Genomic DNA, 17,594 nt, shown 5'->3' with positions numbered 1-17,594 from the left:
TTACGATAGAATGAATAAATAAATAAATCCACGTGTTGCTGTGCTCTGGCGCCATCGTGTGGCGTAGGGATGTAATCGCAGCTTATTTTCGCATGATTTGTAGAGTGTATGCAATGACCAACACACAGACACACACACACACAAAATAAAGAATAATATTTCAAACCTGCTGCGGTTTAAAATAATCCCAATCAGGCACATTTCACGACGTGTTTGTCGTCGTCAGCCGCATGATGGCGCTGTTTGCATTTGGCCCACCTCCTCCCGGGCTCTTCCGGGACGTCGTCGGCCGTGTGAGAGTTCACGGGGCATGCGGAGGTCGCCTGCTGGTTTCGTTTCGATCTCCCACCTTCACTAGCCCCGGGGCCGGGGGTGTGATGGCCTTCCTGGGTCTGTTCGTGAGGAGGCAGCTGCCGCAGGTGGTGTCTCACCTCGCCCGGGTCGTGGAGCCGCTCCGGCCTCCCCGCGCCGGAGCTCCGCTGCGGAGGCTGCACGGCTCGGCCCCGCGGCGGCACGCGGAGCAGGGGCCGTGGGGGAAGAGCCGGGGGCCCGGGCCGCAGCCGCAGCCCACAGACCTCGACAAGGCGGACGCTCTGGTAGGTTTCCCCCCGAGAGGAAACGGTTCTTTGGGGGGTTTTAAACGACAATTGAAGAGGTCGCAGCTGCTTCTGCTTTGGAAAGGAAATGAGCTCTGTACAGGATACAAGTGCGTTGTGCTCTTATTCATATTTGGTTCATTAGTTTTTCGCTTTTCTGATCTGATTTTTTTTTTTTGCAGATGCTGAGAAAGTCCCACGAAACAGGTAACTTGTTTTCATTTCACTGTTCAAACTTCATATAGATAGATAGGCCTATATAAACCTCATAATTCAATCTGATTCCTTCCTCCCTTTTCCTCTGTGGTACTTCTCTCTTCCCAAACATATAATACCAGCATGTCAAAAGTCAAGAAAATGTTTCATACACTTAAAACCTGAACGCTTCTGTTTTCTCTGTGTAGAGTGTATGCAATGACCATACAAGAGTGCCACGCAAAACATCCAGTGTGTTTATTTATGCACACTAACATCTTTGAGAATCTAGTCAACAGTAAATGACATTATACTCATTCAGCTGACACTTTTGTCCAAAGCGACTCACAATAAGTGCGTTCAACCATGAAGATATTACCCAAAATGTGCAACAATCACGCCAGTCCGTAAACATTTAGCAAAACAGGCAAAGTGGCTTCAAGTGCTCCATTTTAGAATTGTTCTTTTTTTTCCCCCTGGCCTGTGTTTATACAGCGCTTCTCCAGTCTCATCGGCCACTCGAATGGTTTTACAGTACAAGTCACATTCACACACATATTCACGCAATGCCGGCACATCGTCAGGGGCAACTCGAGGGGTCAGTTAGTGTAGCTCTATGTTCACCCTTGTCTACACTCTGTGCAAACAGGTTTATTTTAACTGTGCAGCTAAAGACAATAATTCTCCTGTTATACGCATGTGAGTTCTGATGCTGGTTTTCTTGGTCAGCCGTTTATTTATTGCCTTTGAATGTTTTTTCAGGATTCCTCTCGTGGTTCAGGAATGGTCTGCTGGCGACTGGGATCGGAGTCATCTCGTTTGTCCAGAGTGAAATGGGCCGAGAGGCCGGATATGGTACAGGCTTCAACACACACGGTCTCACGCGCAGAACTGTGGAGCTTTGAGTCAGCACGCTGCCTGCACACGCGTGGCGCCGGCGCAAAAACAAACAAGTCGCCTGTGATGCAAGTTTAGTAACAAGGGGTCACAGTGCAGACTGTGAATTCTCTCAAGACTCATGGATTAATGAAAAACATAAAGAAGCTGCAAATGCTTTTGAATATTGGTGAATGTCAAGGAAATGACTGGTCAGCAACTCGTCCCTGTTTGCCTGTAAATCTTTGCGATTTTATTTTGTCGATTCGCCGGCAGGTTCAAAACAAAACATTTCACAAGGTTTTGTCTGAATTCTAGTTGTAACTGAAATGCTAGTTTTGAATGTAATCAATCAGGAAAAAAGCCGAGAACAAAACATTCCATGGCTTGAAATGAAGTCATGAAATCAGTGTTATTCATGTCAGAATAAAGGCATGTTGACCAATATCTGACATGTATTCTCCATGTTCAATCAAGGGCAACAGCTTGTGTTCATACGTTGTTTTAAAATAATTTTCCAGGCCAGAAAACTATCCCTTAACAAATAAGAGGATGGGTAGATCCAACCTGCTTCTATCTCAGATTTCTTTACAGGGAGAAAACTCACTGGATCTCCACAATAACACCACGTCACTCTGTTTTCTCTCCAGCCTTCTTCATCCTGGGAGGCGTGTGTGTGTCGTACGGCGGCGCCTCCTACATGGTCAGCCTATTCGCCCTGCGGAGGATGATGCTGCTGTCTGTGCCAGCGCTGCTGCTCCAGGGGGCCGCGGTGGGCAGCGTCGCCCTCTTCTGGCTCTGTGCGGTATCCCTCTACATTGGCCGCCTGGAGGTGGAGATCATCCACGACGACGAGGAGGGGGAGGATGAAGACGAGTGCCGTGAGTGCCGCGATAGGCGGGAACTCCGCCGCTATCGGGGCTCCAACAGCAGTGAGGACAGAGACGGCAAGGGGCCGACGAAGTAGAGAAGTGTGTGTGTGTGAGAATGGCGTGTGTCTGTGCGTGCATGAGTTTATAGTTGCAGTACAAACCTATTGTCAATTGTAATATTGATGTATAGATTATTGATTAAGATTAAGACTTTTTGGATCCTTTGGGAATCTAGTTCAGCTAAAATTGTTGAAAAACAACAACACTCACTTCTGGTGAAGAAAGCAATTTTTTGTAATATTTCTTATAATCCCCATTCATTCAAAGCTGCTTCCGTGCGATATCAATCTGAAAATTGTCTTTCTTTCTAAATATTTGACATCTTCCCATTCACAGGCTCATTTGCTCTGTGGACATTATGAATGTTGAAGTTTACTTTTCAGGGCACCGTGTCTTCTCAGGCCGTCGTTGCTGGATTCTGTTTGTCTTACCCTGTTCAACATAATTAACTGTGATCGACTACTTGGAGTCTGCATCAAAGTCTGGAAAAAAAATGCTGGAAAAATGGATGTGCATGTGTCAGGGTTTTTTTTAAAATTGCAAATTAATGAGGGCTTTATTTTTACAGAGGTTTAAATTTTCCTGTGAAGTAAATTATTTTGATTTGTAAGGACAACACTTTCATCAGTTTTGTTTTTTTTGTTTAGGAACTTAAATAATTGAGCTTTGGAGTGTTTGTTTTTTTTACATCTTTTTTCTGTGGTTATATATTTTGCTCGGTATTGTTAATATACATACCTCAATGTGACCATCATCCATTTGACCGTTTTTGAGTAAATTTCACACTGGTCGCTGTTATTGCTGTTTTAATGATTTGAAGAACAGCTGATGTTATTGATTTTGTGTGCGTGTAGGGAAATGGGGTTCACTATTGTATGCTTTCATTTTGTGTGCACCGCAGTCCGTGCACACTACTGTAAATACAGTAATAAAGACCGATCAAATCTGTGCTGATGCAGCCATGGAAACTTCACTGTGTTTTTTGTTTTTGAACCACAATTAAAGAACACACACAGAGGTCACCAGATAGACCTGAGGGTTATGATGACATTTATAAATCATTCAATGTTCTTTATTTTCTAATATACATTATCCAAAGTTTCCACACAAAAAGCTCTGGGTCGTTAATATCTCTCCTTGTTCTCTTGGGGCCTAAAGGTAGTTCATAGTGATTCTAAAAAATGATTGCATTAGCCCATGAAATATTCCCCACATGTATATTTCAAACTGATTCCCTCAAGCTTGATGAAACTTAATGAAATTCCTACAAAATGTGGAGGACTTGAACTCAGTGTCTTCACTGTTATCTGGGGCCCCGGTCGGGACACGGGAACACGAAGGAAGCTCTTACACTGAGAACACAGACTCTGATTCACAGGCTGTGAATGTAAAGGAATCAGAAACTGTCAGCTTCAGATAATTATCAGCACCAACGAGGGCCTCTACCTGCAACACAGGGACTCATGAGAAGTTATTGGGATTATGCAAACAAGGCCCAACATCCTGTAGAGGCGCTGTCAGAGTCAGTGGTTGGTCTCCCTGCAGTGAGAGTCCAAAGATTCACAAACTGTCCACACACACAAACACACACACGCTTTAAATGCATAATTTTTCCAATGAGCTGCTTATCTGCAAGCACGTATGAATATATGAACTGAGCAGATCAGCATGTGGCTTTTTGTGTGTGTGTGTGTGTGTGTGTGTGTGTGTGTGTGTGATGGGGGGGCTTTGTCTGTGATAACTATCGCTGACTGGGTTGGGGCGAAGGTCTGTGATATCTCCCAGCCATCGACACCGTGTTGCTGCCGAGACTCACCTCAGAGTCACCCTCGCTTCCTCTCTCCTCCCACCTCTCCTTCGCTGATTCCCAGGGCGTCTCAGTGCAGTTGTGTTTCACATGCAGGGTGTGTCTGGATGGCTGCTGCAGTGTGACCAGCACCCCTCTCCTCCCTGCTAGTCTCTCCCACTCAGATCCTCTTCTACCCTTTCGCCCTCCAATCCTTTCTTTCAGGACTCCTCCTCACGTTCGCTTCTCCACCCCTCCCTTCCCTCCTTCTCTCCTCCGTGGCTGCATTTGACTGCACAGGTCTGTTTGGCATGCAGGAGGCTCCTGAGGCCTGGCGCGTCTAAAGGGCAGGGCGCCCAGAGGCAGGAGACGCACCCTCACTGACAAACACCATCTACCCCAGACCCCGAGCAGCTACTGAAATCACAACACCGGCCACAGCTCCAAGTCCAAGGTCTGGCCTCATACGTCTCCAAATCCCCAGCTTCACATTTGCACTCTCAGCCCTGAAAGTAGGAGCTGTAACCTCTGCTTCTCCTGAGTGCAGATTTCTCATCTGCTCTCAGGTGTTAAATGCCATGCGTACGGATCAAAGGATCTGCCTGGAGAACTGCATTAAGTGTGGGTTGGCCTTCTCCTGGCTGAGAGGAGAAAGAGGAGACTGTTGGGAAACAATGACAAAGATGAAAATAGTGGAAATAGTAGAGGAGGGATGGAAGGATGGGAGAGTTGTCGAGGTGTAGTAAGCTTCATGCCAGGTGGAGGCTGCTTGTGTGTCTTCCTCCATCCTTCACTCTATTATTCCTACCCGTATTTTTACTCTTTCAAATGCATTTACATGTGCTAAGGTATTTCCCCCGGGAGCACGACTCCAATTCAGGGGGTAAGATAAGCCATCACAGTCAGTGACAGAGAGGGCGTATGGGTGACTCACTGACAGGCTGAGTAGAAGACAGTCGGGCGAGCTGCTATGACACACACACACACACACACACACACACACACACACACACACACACACACACACACACACACACACACACACACACACACACACACACACACACACACACTCACACACTCACATTGACGCAAATGGTGTGCGATTTAGTTTCAACTGTACAAGCGGCACCTTTTCTTTGCCATGTACAGACAGTACTCTGCAAGAAAAGAAGAGATGAAGAAGAAACCAGAGGTTACTTTGCAGCTCATCTCACTGCACATCAGTGCACACGCTCATACAGTGCATTCAGTTTTGCACGTACAATGGCATTTTCTCCCCAACAACTGCTCTTGTTTAGTATGCGCTTCCTTTGGTCTTGAGGAGGAATGATCCTCACTCTAATGAACTAGGGCCTGCCACTTGAATGTAAAACAGGATTTAACCCGTCTTCAATGTCAGAGCCCCTCCCTGGGGCTGCTTCAGACAACACACACACACTCGCAAATTCATGGAGATGCACACACACATACACACGAGCAAACCACCAATGTATACACACACACACACACACACACACCGTGATCCATGCCTGCATATAGTTTTTCATAAGTGAGACACTCTCCATGCACTCTGTGCTCATTTCAGACCAATTTATGGCGACGTCTTTGTTGAATCCGACACACTCAAACGTCGGCCTGCCGCATGTCGAGGTCAATCTCACCTGCTCCACATTTTTTTTTTATTATTAGGAATTAATAGTGTGTGTGTTATGTCACTCTGGTGTGCGTTACGAATCTGTGTTACTCTCACAAAAATAGTGAAAGGCTGTATATTGATGTCTGTATAATACCTGAAATACAAGTATACAAATAATATATGTAGAAACAAACTCATTGATCTGTTTTGAATCATATATAACTCCAATTGCGTATATTATAAATAAATAGAACCATGCAATTTAAATTATCTTAATTGGTGAATTCATGTGTTGTAAATAAGCAAGAAAGATACAACAAAGCGTTGAGTTGTGCTCCTCTACTGGAATACTTTATTGTTATCGTCATCTGTATCACTGCTTTTCTTTTTACATGTGTTCATTTTATTTGATGTGGGTGGTGTATTCACAGAGATGGAAGGATAACATTAGATTCACAGTGATGGGCAAGGGGGTAGCTATTCAATAAAAAAAACCCACACGCTTGTACAAGCAAACGCACACGCCCGCATTCATACGCACACGACACCGTTAAACACCCGAGAATATGTGCGCTCGCCCACACAGATTTGTATTTGACAGCTACAGTATGGGTGTGTAGTGCACATTGGATTTGAACAATTACAAATGTTTTTTCTTTCTTTTTCCCCCCCGTCAGACATCAGAACATCTGAGCCCTCTGATCAGACAGAGAACCATAAACTCAACGTGGAGGAATTCTCGTTCTGAAGACTTGTTATTCAACAGATCATATAAATTCTGGTGTATATTGATAATTTTGAAGGACTTTACTCAAAGTGCTAGAAAATCATGTGATCTTTTCTTTCCAAGTGCCTATATAATTGTTTAATTTTGTTTAAAATGTGACAATACTATTTTTTTTCAATAATACTTGCGTCTTCATTAAGCAAAAAATTGTCACATTTTCAAATATTAAATATTGCATTGGAGTATTTCAGACAATAACCAAATTGTTTGTGACTCACCTCAGTTCAAATGGGACATGAAATACTTGCAGCACTTATTTATTTTCATATAAAAGTGTTTTAATCATTTTATTACAGTCCTGAGATGAATTCCAATCAATCAGTGCGAAATAGAGATTTAAAGTGTTTTATACTTTTCGACTTTTTAATTTAAAACGTTATTTCGATTTGACTGAATTGAATTGACACCAATATCAGAATAGTTCTGGTTATTTTTATAGACCTCTATTGGTCGTCTTTTAATGACCACACATGGTCTTTTTTTTTTTTTAATGAGCATCTATCCTCTCTACGACACTGTGGTCGGGCTGAGATATTAGTGACCACTCTTGCATTGTTTTCTGTTTTAACAGGATCACATAGCGAGCGTTACGTGATGAAGTGCTTTGAGTTCACACCAGAACAAATTCCAGTAAGTGCTCAGAGAAACACAGAAATGATGATAAAACACTTTTGTCCAGCACCATTCCTCCTCCTAAAAACATTTTTCAGAAATGCCTTTTTTTTTTTGAGAATTATAACTAAAAAAAACATTGTGCGTCCAATAAAACTATGTTATTTTGTCTGTCTAGACACATTGTTCACACCATTCTTCCGTCTGTTTTATCTGGTTCAAAAATAAATTCAAAAAAACATTAAAAAACATAAGAAAACAAGAATATGGCTTTTATACACAAACACAATCGTAGCATCATATGGAATATACTATAATTAATACTCAGGTAAACAAATTAAATTCCTATAATCAGACAACAGAAATACCATCCAGTCTGCATTGCATTGTCTTCCTTTATATATAGTGGAATGTATGGGACTACATTATTCATATCTTTATCCCAACAGTGTGCTTTAAGTATGGCTGACTGATGAAAACTTGGATTTCTTTTTAAATTATCATTATTTTGAATCTCAATACAAAACCCCCCCAGAGGGCTGTCTCCATCTATTTTATGGGAAACACTATAATCAAATTCTCACCTGGATCTCAGTGAAAGAGGTGATTTGTATGATACTGCAATAATAAAAATGTATATTCAAAAGTCACTTTCATTCCTACAGACAAGTGTCCACTTCTTTCTACTGTCTTCAGAGTTAATTGGGTTAATTGGGAGGTGACAGTGAGGTGTGAGCTGAGGGTCTTTATGGTTTTTGTCTCTATATACAATATGGCTTCTCTGAGTGGAAGAGACACGGCAATCAACACAGTCATCTAGAGAAAGACACAGAGCAGAGTTCATTATTGTTGTAGAGAAGAAAAGTCTTGAGGGACAACCAGTCAAAAGTTTCCATGTCCCATTTTCTTTGAGAACCACTGTCACTTGTCCACAACTGACACAATAATTCCCCACGGCAGCGACTTGTCACATACTTTAGATCTCAGTTATTCAACTCATTGTCCAATTAGTAATGTCCTTAGAGGCTTAATGTCCTGCCACTTCTGTCTGTCCTGCCCTTTTCAATGTCTCTCTTTCTGTTCCGTCGCCCCGCTCCATCCTTCATTTTTATCTTCTCCGCTCACCTCCTCCCCTTTTGACTCTCAGTCCTCCTCAGAGCCTGCAGCCCCCCTCAGTCCATTCATACAGAATGGCAGGCCGGAGGAGAAAGGGCTGTCAGACGGGGAGAAACCACTGAAGGGTGGCAGGCCGGCCAGCCGCTGTAGGTGGGGGAAGAAGGCTGGCGGGGGTCCCTTGTGGTGGTCTGAGCGTAGCTGCAGGCCGTCACTGTGTCCCGCGCTGTGATGGTGGGAGGGAGGCAGCTCAGGTGGAGCGTAGCGGATAGTGCTGGGGGCATAGAGGCTCTGAGGGCCCTGTGGTCCGAGGGCAAGGGGGTGAAAGAGGACCCGCCCCGCAGCACCGCCTGCAGCCAGTCTCTGGAGCAGTTCAAAGTCCGGACCACAACCTGCACCGCCGACACCACCACTGCCCCGACTGACCACGCCTGACACAGCCCTCTCCTCACGGGGTAGCGGGGAGGACACAGACATGGCCGGGGACAACGCAGGGGATGGGGGAGTGAACAAACCTTTCGGAGGGGCTTCACTGCTGGAAGAAGAGTCGGGGATTGGGGTGGTGGGGCTGTCGCCGTTGAGACTGCTGGAGGGAGTATGTGCATGTGAGGGCTGATGCTGGGTGTTGTGTGAGGTGGAGGTTTGTGTGTGGGACCCCCAACGACCCCCGGTGGTCAGGGAGTCATGCTCAGTCTTGATGCTGGGGCTGCCCGACAGGGGGGAGGGGGTCACTACACTCTTCAGCTGTTGTATCACAGCCCGGCCGTTGTGTGCCCTCCCTCCTCTCTCCCCTCTAGTCGGGGTGTCTCCTTCCCTACTCTGTTTACCTCCTCCGTCTTCCAGTTTCAATCGGTCACTGTCTCCCCCCTGGTCCCACTCCATTTCTTCGTCCTCCTCCCCCTCACTTTCACTCGCCAGGTCTGAGGAGGCTGATACGCTCTCCTCCACGTGACGGAGTTCCTCCAGTCTGCGACGGTTTTCGGGAGGAGCCCCCTCCGGGTCGGACCTCAGAAGGCGCTTCCTCCTGTCCTCTGATTGGATCGTAGCGGCAGTGAATTTCTCTCTTCCTTTAGTGTCGGGGTCACTCTTCCCCGCCGAGCCCTTCGCTGATTGTGAACCTGCGGGAGGAAGTGAGATTTTTATGGTAAACAGACACAAAGGCAGCTGTTTCTATGGGTTAGTGGGCTTATTAGGGAGGTCAGACTGTGTATAGGTGTGTGTGAAGCATCCTACCACGGCCCTGTGGGGAGCTGTTAGCGGGAGAGGCGCTAACTCGAAGTCTTTCTGCTCGTACGCCCTCAGGTAGCTGGAGTAGATCCAGGGGAGTGTCGGGCAACTCTGTTCGACTGGATGGACAGGAATGGATGAATAGATGTGAAAATGGAAAAGGGAGGGAGAGAAAGTGGACACACAGTTAGAATACAACACAAATAATCATCTGCCACTTACAGCCTTAAAAAACTCCACTAGTGCTGTGCTGATTTCAGTTAATACTTAGAGATGCAAACAACATATAATCAGCCTAATAGCAACCTCCAATAGCCAGACTGCCTCACACGCCTCTAACCTCAATCTACCACACACCCAATCCTCCAAACAACTGCCTTGCAACACACTCACACTCACGCACACACACACACACACACACACACACACACACACACACACACACACACACACACACACACAATGCCCCGCTCAGCAGCCCACCGATACACAGTTAAGCCCAGACAAGGAAGAGGCTGTTGGAGAAGTTAATGAGCTCTTGTAATTACAGCATTAATTAACTAAAACACCATTCAGCCCCAAAATTCTGACATCCATTTGTTGTAATTATATAGCTTCAGTCCAATTAGTATTGAAATTCAGCCTCTTGTTTTTGTCTAAATGCTGTGTCGCTGTGCACACATTTTGTTATGTTCTGTGTGTGTGTGTGTGTGTGTGTGTGTGTTCGCTCACACAATGTGTGCATGTGTCTTGTGAGTATATTTGAATCAGTGTCTGTATGTGTATCTGTACAAGAGGGAAATGAGGGAAAAAGCATATTTTTTCATGTTAACCTGAAGTCGTTGTGTCTGTGTAGACAATGAACAAAGCCTTCAACTTAATTAAAATGACACGACATTGAGCATTAAATTTAAGCATAATCAAATTTGTGAAAAAAAGTCACACAGCTTATGATAAAATTACACACTGTGAAAGCTTATAAAGCTTGGGGTTTAGTCAAATTAATGAATTACTTTTAAAATGTATGTATTTGTCATGATAACAGTAATAATAATTGGGAAGCCAGAAAATAAAATTATGTGAGATTCCCTGCCCATATCTGTTTTTAGGGCAAATTATTATTATTTCTTTTTTATTCATTTAAAATCTACAAAACGTAAAATCTGAAGTTGACCAACACTTTTGAGTCATCTCAAGATTTAAATAGAATTTTTATCTTTCGAGTATTTATATAAAAAATTGAAGTGCGTAGGAACTTTAATAGGCCCTGGTAATGTGCTTCACTTTGATGTCACTATTTTGTATTAAGTATCCTCATCAGTTTTCTCTCATGTTGCAGGGCGTGAAACTTCCAGTAATCCCTCTGCATTTCATCATCTATCCCTTCAAAGGATCTCTGCTCACAGTATGGTGCCAGCACATATAAACTGGGAACATATCGGCGGTCTGGAGAACAGATTGTGGCTCTGATGTGGTTCTGCTGACCTCAGGACATAGTTGACCCAGATGATGTTGCGTTCGTGGGGGGCTTTGTGGTTGATGGAGACAGTGGCATTGGACTGGATCCACAGGTAGCCTCCTCTCCTCTGGAGCCAACGATAGTAACCCGTCACTACCTGGCCTTTCCTCAGCACTGGCAGGAGACCGGTGGAAGATGCAAAGAAAGATGTGTTCAACAGGTCGAGAGGAGAAGGACAGAAAAGGAGCCGGTAATTGGTTTGGCAGTACAGGATGGTGGCAGCAGAGGGCGCCTTCAACTACAGGACTGAATGAGGTTTCAACAGGCTCTTTGAGCCCCTGAGCTCCCCAGTTTCAGACCATGTGTAAAATGAGGGGGTGGGGATCAATTTTATATACAGCATGTGCCTCTGGAGGTAACTTACAGTCCTCATGGCTCTGCCTCAGGTTTTCTAGGTCTTCTACATGGATAAAGTGGTAACAGGTATGTCCCACCACCTCTGCTGGGGTCAGATCCATGTACTCTGAGATCCTGTGAAGAAAAGCCACAAAGAAGCAAATCAGAAGCTGAAGAATCTTATAAAACCACCAGCTAACAGACTATGATTAATGATTAACTCATTTAGAAAAAAAAAAAAAATTGCCATTCCTCTGACATTATTCATACACAAAGCCCTCACCTGTTCTCACAATACGTGACCTGTAGGTCCATGTTCACGCGGAAGACGAACATCTGGCTCTCCATGCGGACTTCATTAAGGGTGGAGGGCGGGAGTGTGTGCGCCAGTGCCACCAAACCCAGCGGACGACGCACTGACCGCGTGGAGCCCGGCACCAGTGCAGGACGGCAGCGTATTCGCCCTGTCACATGGATCACCTGACAAACAGAAGACGAGACAGTGTGGACTCCTTACACGTGAGGCCATTTTTGCAGGATAAAATAAGAATGTTGGAATTTGAAGTTGGCCGATGCATTGCGAGACAGGACGAAAAAACTTACAGTAACAATATGCGGAACTCAGAAATATAATATTCAGCAATTTACATTTCACATAAACATAAATACAATGTAATATTCTAAGCTAAATAATGCTGGTGTTACAGCAGCGAGTGCAGTAAACTGTGTTATTTGCAGCGGTCCAGTGTGAAATAAGTTAATAAATTACTGGATGCACAAAACAAAAAAGACATGCATTAAAACAAGAGGGGAATGATTAATTAATACAAGGTATGTTTTCAAATAATGATGAATTGTATGCTGACCTTGTATCCAGAAGACTTGACATGCAGGCCTCTTTTGGTGAGCGTGGACTTCATGCGGATAAAGAAGCCGCGATCAGGAGGTTCGTCAGCAGGAGAGTGAGGACTGGATGGAGCTGAGGATTTGAGAAGAAGAGGTAAAACAAAAATAACTACGCAGTAAATGTGTTAAAGATTCCCTAATTTGATTTTATTTTCGTTGTTTTGACTATAAAATTTGAGTACAGTGAATGTTAATGTACATAATAATCTTTTTTTCCCTTATATTTCATTTCAGTATTCTCTCTAAATTGACAGTGTAATCAGTACCGGGCTCTGGGGTACCAGCCAGCGAGGAGGCGGATGCGGAGCTGGAGGCGCTCTCAGGAGCTGTGTGGCAGCCGGCCTCGGCCCTCAGATGCGGCCTGATTCCCAGTCGCTCGGCCATCTCGACGTGGTCCGCTGGGTGTATATAGTCGAACACGCTGCTGCCGGTCAGCTCCACCTGGAGAGAAACAAATACGATAATCAAAAACAGGAGCTTCGAGCACAAATACCTACACATGAGCCTGTGTACACACATACACACAGTAAAAAAAAAAAAAAAAGTAAATCAATAAACGTTATGACAGGAAAATGAAAGCGCTGCTCGGGGTAACAACTCAACAAGGAGTGTCGAGGTTGTAAGACATTCCCGCACACACACACACACACACACACACACACACACACACACACACACACACACACACACACACACACACACACACACACACACACACACACACACACACACACACACACACACACACACACACACACACACACCACTCCAAGTCCAGTCTTGGAGGACCGAGTGACTACAGTATTACACAAATAAAACCAGGGGAGTTAAAAATCAATTGTATTTGCTGATTAAAAACAGGTGAACTCAAAGTATCTCCAAAGGTCACATTACTATTCTTATTATTATTCCCCGTGTCCCTCCCTGCTCCTTCATTCAGTTACATTCTATCCCGGCAGGCATAAAGAGCAGTGCAACAGCTCTATATGATCCTATCATCATAATGCATCATAGTCGCATCTCTAATCATTTAAAGGTTATAATGGCGCCGCTCTTGCATGGAATCCATAAAAGCACCAGAATTGGAGCAGGTGTGATTCCATCTGAACCTGTATAAATGATTGTGAGCCTGAAAGAGAGATGGAGAAACAGAACAGGGGAGAGGGAGAGCGAGAGTATGCATGCTTACACACATGTATGCAGCTTCCATTACATCTGCGAATGAGTGTGTGCGTCTGTGCATGCGTGTGCCTATACCATTCCATCTGATAAAGCCGTGGCTGCAGCAGCCTCACACCCTTGTCTGTAGGACACAGCCATTTATTACCGGATTAGAGCCATTTACTACAGGCTTTATGGGAGCTTCAGCAGGCCCTCAAGGACATCACAGCCGGGGAGAAGAAGAAGGGGAACAGGGAAGGTGGGAGCGGAGGAATGAGCGCCCTGAACAGAGAGGGGTAAAGATGGAGGGAACCCCACTGGGTGAGGGAGAATAAGAGATGGTTCTTGGTCCCAGACATGCTGGGCTTTATCTCTGGGGGGTGCTTTTTTATGAATATTGCCACCTGTAATAGGATATTATTATTAAATCTGATTGGCACCATTTGAATTTGGTTTCCTACAAACTGGATATACTGGCCTATGAACCTATTCTGACAAACATAAAGTGCACATGAAATGCATGTTCAGAATGCAAATAAAAATGCAATTGTCCAATTTCTTGTAATTTGCAAAACATTATGTTTAGGAGCTTTTTTTCAGTGTTTGTATAACTTTTTGTCTTCGTTTCTCTCCCTGTAAATCTATTTAAACAGTTTTTAGTGACTTTTTGAGCTTGGGGGCATAACAGAAATATGATTTTCAGCAGCGTAAAAAAGTCCACATTTTAAATTGACAAATCAAACATCCAGCAGTTCTGGAGCACTGTTATCACTTATTTGGTCACCTGGTGAACGAAAGGCCAACAGTCACCGTCGTTGAGCTCAGTTTTCTGTCCCTGGCAACTCCAGAGGCAAATGTCTGGGTCTTCAACTGATAAACTGAGGATTTCTGACTATGCTCACCAACAAGTCACTAACCCTGTCCGTCTGAGCAGGTAGAGGTTTTTCACTGAAAACGTCTCCTGTGGTGGTGAGGGAACAAAAACAGGACATTTTGCCCTGAAGCTTGCTATAAAACTCGCCTTCCATGGGAACAATCCTCTGCAGGTTCATCACTATGAGTGACACTTTCCAAAGTGTCTTCACATTTTCATTTGACACATTTTTATTTTATTTAGAAACAAATAATTATATCCGCATAAAGTTGAATGAAGAAGATTTTGCATTACAGTGATTAGCCGCATATGTCATCATCAATTGACATAGATGGTTTCAAGAAAAATGACACACTTAGCAGTTTAAAAATTTAACAGCAATTTCTGTTTCATTCTATAAAATATCCTTTAAATGTACAGGTCCATAATGTCTAGGGCCCTAAATGTAAAACTGCTGTGTTGTGAAGGGGATACCTGGACGGCTTAACAAAAACTGATTTTACAGGTAAGTGTTTTTTTTCCCGATCTTTCTTTTCTTCACGATGCAGATAAAATATCAGCAGTGTATTTATAAGGTACAGAATTTTTCTGCCGCATTCCCTTTGACTCCGACATCAAAACTGACAAAACTGAAAAGGACAAGGTTTGGTTTCTTTTATTCCTTGATCATATCTGTTTGTATCTATCCGTCTACCTATCTATCTATGGTTAAGGTGTCTGTATTTCATAAATAGCAATTCTTCTGCACAGGGAATTCTTGTCATTTTTTTTACAAACAAGGACTAAATTTACCTCTGCTCAGAACACTGGACCAGCCATGTTAAAGAGACACAATCCCCTGGCCCCGTGGTATTGGAAAACAAGGTAGAGAGACAAACAGGTCCTTATGGGCTTTACTAGGCTTAAGACCTATCCGAATAATATCACTCCATCACTGGCAGGAGGGAGGGATTGAAAAAAGATCAGACAGAAATGAGAAGATGAGAAAAAGCAGGAGCGATTGAGAGGATGAGTCAGGCTCAGACATAAAAACAGATATAGAATGTGGTGCAAAGGGAGACATGAGGAGAGACCGGGATCATTCAAATCTCCCTGTGTGTGTGTGTGTGTGTGTGTGTGTGTGTGTGTGTGTGTACGGTGCATCTCTGTGTGTGTGTGTGTGTGTGTGTGTGTGTGTGTGTGTGTGTGTGTGTGTGTAAGGTGCACCTCTGTTTCTCTGTGTATGTGACTAGACTGTCTGTTTTTGTGTCTCAGTGTGTCATTGTTTGTGTGAGTAGTTGTCTGTCAGTGCATCTGCTTGAACTCTGTGTGTGTGTGTGTGTGTGTGTGTGTGTGTGTGTGTGTGTGTGTGTGTGTGTGTGTGTGTGTGTGTGTGTGTGTGTGTGTGTGTGTGTGTGTGTGTGTGTGTGTGTGCGTGTGTGTGTGTGTGTGTAGACATGCACGTACATGTATGTATGTCAGTGTGGTGGGGGTTTTTTTTTGGGGGGGGGGGGAGCAGGGGAAGGAGAGACATGATATAAATAATAGCAGGGGGCTTTAATATGTATGAGGCATCCGGGCAGTGGTCCACAACACACTCTCAGCCCTCAGCCCTCACTGACTGATGGGAGAGGAGAGAGGGAGGGAGGGGTGGAGGGGGAGAGGGGGGAGGGGGCGCGGGGGCTGCATACTAACCATTCCCAGATCAATTCTCTCCTCCCTCAATCCACCATCCTTCCTCCCTTCTCTTTACCCCATTTATCCCTTTCCTTTCTCCTCCAAGCCCCTACTTTTACTTCTCTCCATCGCTTCCATCGCTCCTCCTTCCAATTCTTAATTTTGTTCAGCCTTTGTCTCCCCTTACACTACTCCATCCATCCATCCACCCCCACCCACCCCCCTTCTGCTATGTGGTGTTCCCGGGTTTATCCCTGTGCTTCTGGTCCGGAGACCTGGTGAGAAGAAAAATGATACCTGCCGGCGTCAGGGGAGTGGGCGGCAGGCTTTGCCCTTGGTCAAGGTGCCTGACCTGGTCTAAGCCGGCTAAGCAACCCCCCCTGTCTGGGGAGCAGCCCAGGGTGTAAGCCAGGGCAGCGGGGTCAGACAGGGGGGACAGGAGACGGCAGGGCAGGGGCGGTCCACAGGGGCGACATGCCCTCTAAACAAACCACCAGTTACACTTTTTGACTCAGAACATCATTTGTTTGTCTGTCCTTCCTCTCTCCCCTGTGTCCGCCTCCACCCGCCAACAAAGTATACTGAAGCGTTTTTGTCGCCCCCATCCCACTGTTGCTTTCTCTTCTTATGCGTTTTTCTTCCTCATCATTTGTTTCCATAAACACACTAAATACTCTATGGTATATATCCCCCAACTCACTCTATCTGCCCTTTCTGGCATGTCTATTTTCTCATCATAGACTCTCTCCATTCCCGCCCACTCTCATCTTTGCCGGGGAGGTAAACGTGGCATTGTATGTTCAAGGTTTTGAAGGTAATCTTTGATCATAAATAATTTCATTAGAATGCTGATGGCTTAGGCCCTGTTTGAGTAGATGTGATGGGTTAGGCCATCTGCTCCGCTGATAAGAACAGCTCTGTTTTATTAGCATCTCCACCAAAGCCTCAGCTGCCTTGTTTACCTAGGCAATCCCAAGGCGAATTTCATTCCTACTGCACATTTAAACTCTATTTACACACTCTCTCGTCTTTACCACTGTCTCTCTTTCTCACCCCCATTGCTCTCTTTTATTTTCTCCCCCTCTCGTAATTGTCTGTCTGGTTCTCTTCATTTCTCTCTGTATCGCCCCTTTTTGTTCTGTCTTCCAGCTTCCGCAACTCAATCTTACCATTTTGGCTGTTTGTCTTTTCAATTTTTTTAAACTTGTATTTTTTTCAGCTGTAAGTGAGAGTGTATCTTTGCAAAGCGACACCAGAAATTCTGATCTTACATACAATTTTGAATTTATGTCAGCCAAAAGTATACGTTCTGATCTTCTTCCAAGTCTGTCGTACAAAACCCATATAGTATTGGCTACTGTACAAATTCATCCTTGCCA

The 17,594-nt window shown here is 44.6% G+C and overlaps 2 protein-coding genes across 8 annotated transcripts in view; one reads left to right on the top strand and one right to left on the bottom strand.

The window, feature by feature from the left end:
* The first annotated feature begins 218 nt into the window (after positions 1–218).
* tmem160 (transmembrane protein 160) lies at positions 219–3,572 on the top strand. Its single transcript, XM_035623517.2, has 4 exons — positions 219–596; positions 779–803; positions 1,554–1,646; positions 2,318–3,572. Exons 1-4 carry the CDS (start codon positions 231–233, stop codon positions 2,632–2,634), a joined length of 801 nt encoding a protein of 266 aa, XP_035479410.2. The 5' UTR covers positions 219–230; the 3' UTR covers positions 2,635–3,572.
* Positions 3,573–6,348: 2,776 nt separating this feature from the next.
* npas1 (neuronal PAS domain protein 1) overlaps positions 6,349–17,594 on the bottom strand; it is a 60,115-nt gene continuing 48,869 nt past the window's right edge. For all 7 annotated transcript variants that reach the window (XM_035623589.2, XM_035623591.2, XM_035623588.2 and 4 more), the window contains 7 exons: positions 12,791–12,965; positions 12,485–12,597; positions 11,902–12,098; positions 11,647–11,753; positions 11,249–11,396; positions 9,770–9,882; positions 6,349–9,654 (listed from right to left, as the gene is read on the bottom strand). In XM_035623589.2, coding sequence (XP_035479482.1) covers positions 8,567–9,654; positions 9,770–9,882; positions 11,249–11,396; positions 11,647–11,753; positions 11,902–12,098; positions 12,485–12,597; positions 12,791–12,965 — 1,941 coding nt within the window. In that variant the 3' untranslated portion in view covers positions 6,349–8,566. The remainder of the gene's footprint in view (positions 9,655–9,769; positions 9,883–11,248; positions 11,397–11,646; positions 11,754–11,901; positions 12,099–12,484; positions 12,598–12,790; positions 12,966–17,594) is intronic.

The sequence above is a fragment of the Scophthalmus maximus genome, chromosome 11 (genome assembly GCF_022379125.1).
Source record: "Scophthalmus maximus strain ysfricsl-2021 chromosome 11, ASM2237912v1, whole genome shotgun sequence".
Taxonomy (NCBI): Eukaryota; Metazoa; Chordata; class Actinopteri; order Pleuronectiformes; family Scophthalmidae; genus Scophthalmus; species Scophthalmus maximus.
Note: the sequence above shows the minus strand (reverse complement) of the source record. Positions and strands in the feature narration are given on the sequence as shown.

Excerpts from the sequence above, each read along its gene's own strand:
- tmem160 (XM_035623517.2), top strand. The coding sequence starts at position 231 with ATGATGGCGCTGTTTGCATTTGGCCCACCTCCTCCCGGGCTCTTCCGG. Across the intron at positions 804-1,553 it reads GAGAAAGTCCCACGAAACAG|GATTCCTCTCGTGGTTCAGG; the intron begins GTAACTTGTTTT and ends ATGTTTTTTCAG. Across the intron at positions 1,647-2,317 it reads GGGCCGAGAGGCCGGATATG|CCTTCTTCATCCTGGGAGGC; the intron begins GTACAGGCTTCA and ends TTTTCTCTCCAG.